We start from the raw sequence: 7,546 nt of genomic DNA, 5'->3' as shown, positions 1-7,546 counted from the left end.
ATATAAGCATATTGTATGCATCAATTGTAGGTACTGAAACATTTCTCCAATCAAAGATTCAAAACAAAAAGTATAAAATAACGGTCATCCACCTAAATTAGAAAAATATAATATCAAAATAATATTCAGCAGAATTTACATATTTTAAAATTTGCCTATTTTAGAGAAATTGGTGCAAGTATACCCTCATCTACTAGTATATAAACATATTGTATGCATTAAATTATAGGTACTAAAACATATCTCCAAATAATCAAAGATTTCCAATAGCCAACTCTCTATTCCAAAATCCACCAAGAAGGAAATGGCAGGTTCTTCTTCCTCAGAGCTTCAGCGCGCCCCCAGGAAGGAGAAGAATGTAAAGGGGCAGGGTAGGGGCAGGAGGATCCGAGTTTCCGCTCCATGTGCTGCTCGAATCTTCCAGCTAAAGGAAGACTTGGGCTTGAAGTCTGAGGGCGAGACAATTCAGTGGCTTCTCGAACATGGAGAGGAGTCCATCACTAGGGCAAAGGGTGGGACCCCCGAAATCACTGAGACAGAAAAAGAAGCTGAGCTTGTCGATGATGATGGTGGTTCGAGGACCGGAGGACAGGCGCCTGTAGGACCTCGTCCAGTGTTTATACCAGGGAGAGGATACTGGATTGTGCCTGAAGAAGGTGGAGGGCCACAACAAGTGTGGCCGGTTCCCATGGCTCTTACCCATGGTATTTGCACCACGATGCAAGGTACCTGTGCGGCAGAGTTCTCTAAGCACAACCAGTCAACCTTTAGCTAGGATGATGCATCCATTGAGGACTTTTTGAGGGTCTATATTTGAGTTAGAAGATATTTTTGTTTCAAAAAGGTGAAATTTGAATGTCAGGGGGCGGGTGGAATTGGAATGATTAATGAATATTGGTCTCGTCGTAATTTTGTTTGTAAGTTGTGGTGTGTCAAATTATTTTTATTTATTTCTTCATTTCATTAATAAAATGCATATCAAGCTGTAAGTTATAAAATATTTTGAAGGATGTGTCAAATTTTGACACACATCCTTCAAAATTACACACGGTCACAGTATCATACCCAATATATCAATTAATTACACAACATATGTATTTCATATATAAAAATTTCATTTGACATGAGAATATAAAAATATTATTATTACTTTTATTTTATAGAAACATAAACTTTCAAATTTGTTTTACATATTTGAAAGAGAATTAATTCAACGTGTAACATGAAAATGATTTTTTATCTGCAGAATAAAATTTTCCCAAAAAAGTTTATAATTAGTTTGGAATGAGTGTATACTCAAGACGTGTATATTTGTACTGAATAAGCCAGTTCAAAATTTTATTCATATATATATATATATATATATAAATTTGAATATTGTATTTATTATATTTTTATACCATATTTAACTATTTTTTAAATTGTATTAAAATTTCATGATAATTAACTTATAAGATTATTAACCCGAGTAAAAAGTAGGGGGATATTCATCAATCATCATATAATATTCTTTTCGAAACACAACATACATATTTTTATCGTAAACTGGCTCCATATTTCATGTAAAACATAATATATTTTTTTATATATTAACAATTTAACTTTTATTGTATTGTTAATTATTTAACTATACATCATCAAGATTTCATGAGTTACACAACATTTTAATGAATTATAAAATAGAAAGTTAGGCTTTTAATTATATTGATGAATCAATTAAAGACTCTTTTGGTTCAGATGGGGCATGAGGTATTGTAATTAGATATCCTGTCAACCTCGTATTGGTTTGAGATTCTGATATCATGCATTGAGTGATGGAATGAATATGGTTGAGTTAAAAGATTTTTGAGTGACAAATTTATTTAGAATAATGTTTAGTTCATATTTTTATATATTTTTGAGTTATTTTGTATTAAAAATTTACATGTAATATACAAATAGGGATGAGCATAAAAGATGAAAAAAATTGATTTCACAAAACCAAGTTTCATACCATCCATTTTTTATCTTGTATATACCTTGTGGGTTTGATTTATGAATTTTTTTTAAAAAAAAAAAATTCAACCAAACACTTTGATATTTGAACTTTGGGTGAACAAAACTCATACTTGAAAAAGGCCCAAGCTAAAAAGCCCAAAATGATTATATTCTGATTCCAAGTCAAAAGTATAAAATAACGGTCTGATTGGGCTAGATTAGGAAAAATATACTATCAAAATAAATTGGAGCTGAATTTACATAATTTAAAATTTGCCTATTTTAGTGAAATTGGTGCAAGTATATCCTCATCTACTATATAGTATATAAGCGTATTGTATGCATCAATTGTAGGTACTGAAACATTTCTCCAATCAAAGATTCAAAACAAAACGTATAAAATAAATTTGCCTATTTTAGAGAAATCGGTGCAATTATACCCTCATCTACTAGTATATAAACATATTGTATGCATCAAATTATAGGTACTAAAACATATCTCCAAATAATCAAAGATTTCCACATAGCCAACTCTCTATTCCAAAATCCACCAAGAAGGAAATGGCAGGTTCTTCTTCCTTAGAGCTGCAGCGCGCCCAGGAAGGAGAAGAATGTAAAGGGGCAGGGTAGGGGCAGGAGGATACGAGTTTCCCCTCCATGTGCTGCTCGAATCTTCCAGCTAAAGGAAGACTTGGGCTTGAAGTCTGAGGGCGAGACAATTCAGTGGCTTCTCCAACATGGAGAGGAGTCCATCACTAGGGCAAAGGGTGGGACCCCCGAAATCACTGAGACAGATAAAGAAGCTGAGCTTGTCGATGATGATGGTGGTTCGAGGACCGGAGGACAGGCGCCTGTAGGACCTCGTCCAGTGTTTATACCAGGGAGAGGATACTGGATTGTGCCTGAAGAAGGTGGAGGGCCACAACAAGTGTGGCCGGTTCCCATGGTATTTGCACCACGATGCAAGGTACCTGTGCCGTAGAGTTCTCTAAGCACAACCAGTCAACCTTTAGCTCGGATGATGCATCCATTGAGGACTTTTTTGAGGGTCTATATTTGAGTTGGAAGAAATTTTTGTTTCAAAAAGGTGAAATTTGAATGTCAGGGGCGGGTGGAATTGGAACGATTAATGAATATTGGTCTCATTGTAATTTTGTTTGTAAGTTGTGGTGTGTCAAATTATTTTTATTTATTTCTTCATTTCATTAATAAAATTCATATCTAGCTGTAAGTTATAAAATATTTTGAAGGATGTGTCAAATTTTGACACAACATATGTATTTCATATATAAAAATTGCATTCGACATGAGAATATAAAAATATTATTATTACTTTTATTTTATAGAAACATAAACTTTCAAATTTGTTTTACAAATTTGAAAGAGAATTAATTCAACGTGTAACATGAAAATGATTTCTTTTCTCCCGAATAAAATTTTCCCAAAAAGTTTATAATTAGTTTGGAATGAGATCGAGTATTATCAAGACGTGTATATTTGTACTGAATAAGCAAGTTCAAAACTTTATTCATATATATATATATATATATATATATATATATATATATATATATTGTATTTATTATATTTTTATACCATATTTATCTATTTTTTATATTATATTAAAATTTCATGATAATTAACTTATAAGATTATTAACCCTGGTAAAAAGTAGGGGGACATTCATTATATAACATTCTTTCCAGAAACACAACATACACATTTTTATCGTAAACTGGCTCTATATCTCATGTAAAACATAATAGATTTTTTTATATATTAACAATTTAACTTTTATTGTATTGCTAATTATTTAACTATACATCATCAAGATTTCATGAGTTGCACAACATCTTAATGAATTATAAAATAGAAAGTTAGGCATTTAATTAAATTGATAAATCAATTAAAGGCTCTTTTGGTTCAGATGGGGCATGAGGTATTGTAATTAGATATATATGTATTGGTTTGAGATTCTGATATCATGCATTGAGTGGTGGAATGAATATGGTTGATTTAAAATATTTTTGAGTGACTAATTTATCTAGAATAATGTTTAGTTCATATTTTTATATATTTTTGAGTTATTTTGTATTAAAAAGTTACATGCTATATTCAAATAGGGATGAGTATAAAAGATGAAAAAATTGATTTCACAAAACCAAGTTTTATACCATGGCTTTTTTATCTTGTATATACCTTGTGGGTTTGATTTATGAATTTTTTTTTAAAAAAAAAAATTCATCCAAAAACTTTGATATTTGAACTTTGGGTGAATAAAACTCATAGTTGAAAAGCCCAAGCTAAAAAGCCCAAGATTTAATCCCATATGTATCAAGATTTTAGTGTAAGAAAGTAGAGGGTGAGACAATTAGAATCAAAGGAAAGTTGGTCAATAATCACATCTTAACAAAAATATTGTTGTGTGATTATATAAAGTTGTAAGAAGTTATACTTACACAATAGATCGATAATTTACTATCCCGAAGCCGAAAATCTTTGCTAGAAACGGTAGCGTAATTTCTATTGTACCATATGTGATAGGAAATTAATGATAAATGTGAGATCCAATTCTTTACACGCTACTATCAATTCTTATCAAATATAGTCGTAAAAAAATTTAGCCATTGACAAGCAAAACCTACCGATAATAATAGGTTTTAACTTAGATGAGGCCCCAACTAACACATCATCAATCTATCAATTTTCAATCAAATACATTTTACACTTTCTATGTTTATAGAATTTAAACTAGACTATTTTCAACTCAATGTAGTATCTTTTACCTGGGATGTTACATGCCCTTGGACATCAATAACCAAGTCGATGCTATTCTACTAATAATGTTAGCAATCAAATCTTGCATGAAAGTAAAATCTACCCAAAGTGTTAGGCATTATATAAATTTGAAACTAAGTTTTCCCCTAATAACAAGAAACAAGAAACATAATAATAAGAAACATAGTCTTACATACCTCAACTCCTATGTTACCTACCTCAATTCCTATTGAAACATAGTCATGTGTGGCTAATTTCAAGTGACATCATTAATGATGACGATGATGATCATGCATAGTCGTACTGACATCATTGATGACGATAATGATCATACATATTAGTAGTGAATACAGAATTTATTAATATGAATTTTAAGTTTTATGCTCACATTTCACATATGTATGACCACAGTTAACATTAGATATGAATAGGTGTTTATGTGGTGGGCTTAGACAAAATTTGTATATGTAGGCCGTAACTAATAAAAAAACTATAAAAATATTAGACATTATATTAGTTGCCAATAAAAAAACTAAAAAAATATTAGACATCATATGAGTTGCCAATAAAAAAACTAGAAAAATATTAGATATTATATGAGTTGCCAATAAGTTGTGTGTATATGTGTGTGTATTAAAATAATGGTCATCCACCTAAATTAGAAAAATATTGTATCAAAATAATATTCAGCAGAATTTACATATTTTAAAATTTACCTATTTTAGAGAAATCGGTGCAAGTATACCCTCATCTACTAGTATATAAACATATTGTATGCATCAAATTATAGGTACTAAAACATATCTCCAAATAATCAAATATTTCCACATAGCCAACTCTATTCCAAAATCCACCAAGAAGGAAATGGCAAGTTCTTCTTCCTCAGAGCGGCAAAGCGCCCCCAGGAAGGAGAAGAATGTAAAGGGGCAGGGTAGGGGCAGGAGGATCCGAGTGTCCGCTCCATGTGCTGCTCGAATCTTCCAGCTAAAGGAAGACTTAGGTTTGAAGTCTGAGGGCGATACAATTCAGTGGCTTCTGGAACATGGAGAGGGGTCCATCACTAGGGCAAAGGGTGGGACCCCCGAAATCACTGAGACAGATAAAGAAGCTGAGCTTGTCGATGATGATGGTGGTTCGAGGACCGGAGGACAGGCGCCTGTAGGACCTCGTCCAGTGTTTATACCAGGGAGAGGATACTGGATTGTGCCTGAAGAATATGGAGGGCCACAACAAGTGTGGCCGGTTCCCATGGCTCTTACCCATGGTATTTGCACCACGATGCAAGGTACCTGTGCCGCAGAGTTCTCTAAGCACAACCAGTCAACCTTTAGCTCGGATGATGCATCCATTGAGGACTTTTTTGAGGGTCTATATTTGAGTTGGAAGAAATTTTTGTTTCAAAAAGGTGAAATTTGATTGAATGTCAGGGGCGGGTGGAATTGGAACGATTAATGAATATTGGTCTCATTGTAATTTTGTTTGTAAGTTGTGGTGTGTCAAATTATTTTTATTTATTTCTTCATTTCATTAATAAAATTCATATCTAGCTGTAAGTTATAAAATATTTTGAAGGATGTGTCAAATTTTGACACACATCCTTCAAAATTACACACGGTCACAGTATCATACCCAACATATTAATTAATTACACAACATATGTATTTCATATATAAAAATTTCATTTGACATGAGAATATAAAAATATTATTATTACTTTTATTTTATAGAAACATAAACTTTCAAATTTGTTTTACAAATTTGAAAGAGAATTAATTCAACGTGTAACATGAAAATGATTTCTTATCTCCAGAATAAAATTTTCCCAAAAAAGTTTATAATTAGTTTGGAATGAGAGTATAATCAAGACGTGTATATTTGTACTGAATAAGCCAGTTCAAAATTTTATTCATTCATATATATATATATATATATATATATATATATTTGACTATTGTATTTATTATATTTTTATACCATATTTATCTATTTTATTTATCTATTTTTTATATTATATTAAAATTTCATGATAATTAACTTATAAGATTATTAACCCCAGTAAAAAGTAGGGGGATATTCATCATATAATATTCTTTCCAGAAACACAACATACACATTTTTATGGTAAACTGGCTCTATATTTCATGTAAAACATAATATATTTTTATATATATTAACAATTTAACTTTTATTGTATTGCTAATTATTTAACTATACATCATCAAGATTTCATGAGTTGCACAACATCTTAATGAATTATAAAATAGAAAGTTAGGCATTTAATTAAATTGATAAATCAATTAAAGGCTCTTTTAGGTCAGATGGGCATGAGGTATTGTAATTAGATATATTGGTTTGAGATTCTGATATCATGCATTGAGTGGTGGAATGAATATAGTTGATTTAGAATATTTTTGAGTGACTAATTTATTTAGAATAATGTTTAGTTCATATTTTAATATATTTTTGAGTTATTTTGTATTAAAAATTTACATGTAATATACAAATAGGGATGAACATAAAAGATAAAAAAATTGATTTCACAAAACCAAGTTTCATACCATCGCTTTTTTATCTTGTATATACCTTGTGGGTTTGATTTATGAATTTTTAAAAAAAAAAAATTCAACCAAACACTTTGATATTTGAACTTTGGGTGAACAAAACTCATAGTTGAAAAGCCCAAGCTAAAAAGCCCAAAATAATTATATTCAGATTCCAAGTCAAAAGTATAAAATAACGGTCTGATTGGGCTAGATTAGGAAAAATATAGTATCAAAATAATATAGAGCTG

The 7,546-nt window shown here is 30.8% G+C and overlaps 2 protein-coding genes across 2 annotated transcripts; both read left to right on the top strand.

The window, feature by feature from the left end:
• The first annotated feature begins 304 nt into the window (after positions 1 to 304).
• Positions 305 to 2,959, top strand: LOC108217073 (transcription factor TCP22-like). Its single transcript, XM_017389925.2, has 3 exons — positions 305 to 725; positions 2,463 to 2,545; positions 2,657 to 2,959. Exons 1-3 carry the CDS (start codon positions 305 to 307, stop codon positions 2,957 to 2,959), a joined length of 807 nt encoding a protein of 268 aa, XP_017245414.2.
• Positions 2,960 to 5,619: 2,660 nt separating this feature from the next.
• Positions 5,620 to 6,171, top strand: LOC135150107 (transcription factor TCP21-like). Its single transcript, XM_064086271.1, has one exon. It carries the CDS (start codon positions 5,620 to 5,622, stop codon positions 6,169 to 6,171), a length of 552 nt encoding a protein of 183 aa, XP_063942341.1.
• Positions 6,172 to 7,546: the final 1,375 nt, after the last annotated feature.

Source organism: Daucus carota, chromosome 1 (genome assembly GCF_001625215.2).
Source record: "Daucus carota subsp. sativus chromosome 1, DH1 v3.0, whole genome shotgun sequence".
NCBI classification, from domain to species: domain Eukaryota; kingdom Viridiplantae; phylum Streptophyta; class Magnoliopsida; order Apiales; family Apiaceae; genus Daucus; species Daucus carota.
Note: the sequence above shows the minus strand (reverse complement) of the source record. Positions and strands in the feature narration are given on the sequence as shown.

What these genes read in the sequence shown, in the direction of transcription:
- LOC108217073 (XM_017389925.2), top strand. Translation starts at nt 305, where the DNA reads ATGGCAGGTTCTTCTTCCTCAGAGCTTCAGCGCGCCCCCAGGAAGGAG. An exon ending in TATTTGCACCACGATGCAAG is followed by an intron (nt 726 to 2,462) that starts GTACCTGTGCGG and finishes ATCAAATTATAG; the next exon opens with GTACTAAAACATATCTCCAA. An exon ending in CACCAAGAAGGAAATGGCAG is followed by an intron (nt 2,546 to 2,656) that starts GTTCTTCTTCCT and finishes CGAATCTTCCAG; the next exon opens with CTAAAGGAAGACTTGGGCTT.
- LOC135150107 (XM_064086271.1), top strand. Translation starts at nt 5,620, where the DNA reads ATGGCAAGTTCTTCTTCCTCAGAGCGGCAAAGCGCCCCCAGGAAGGAG.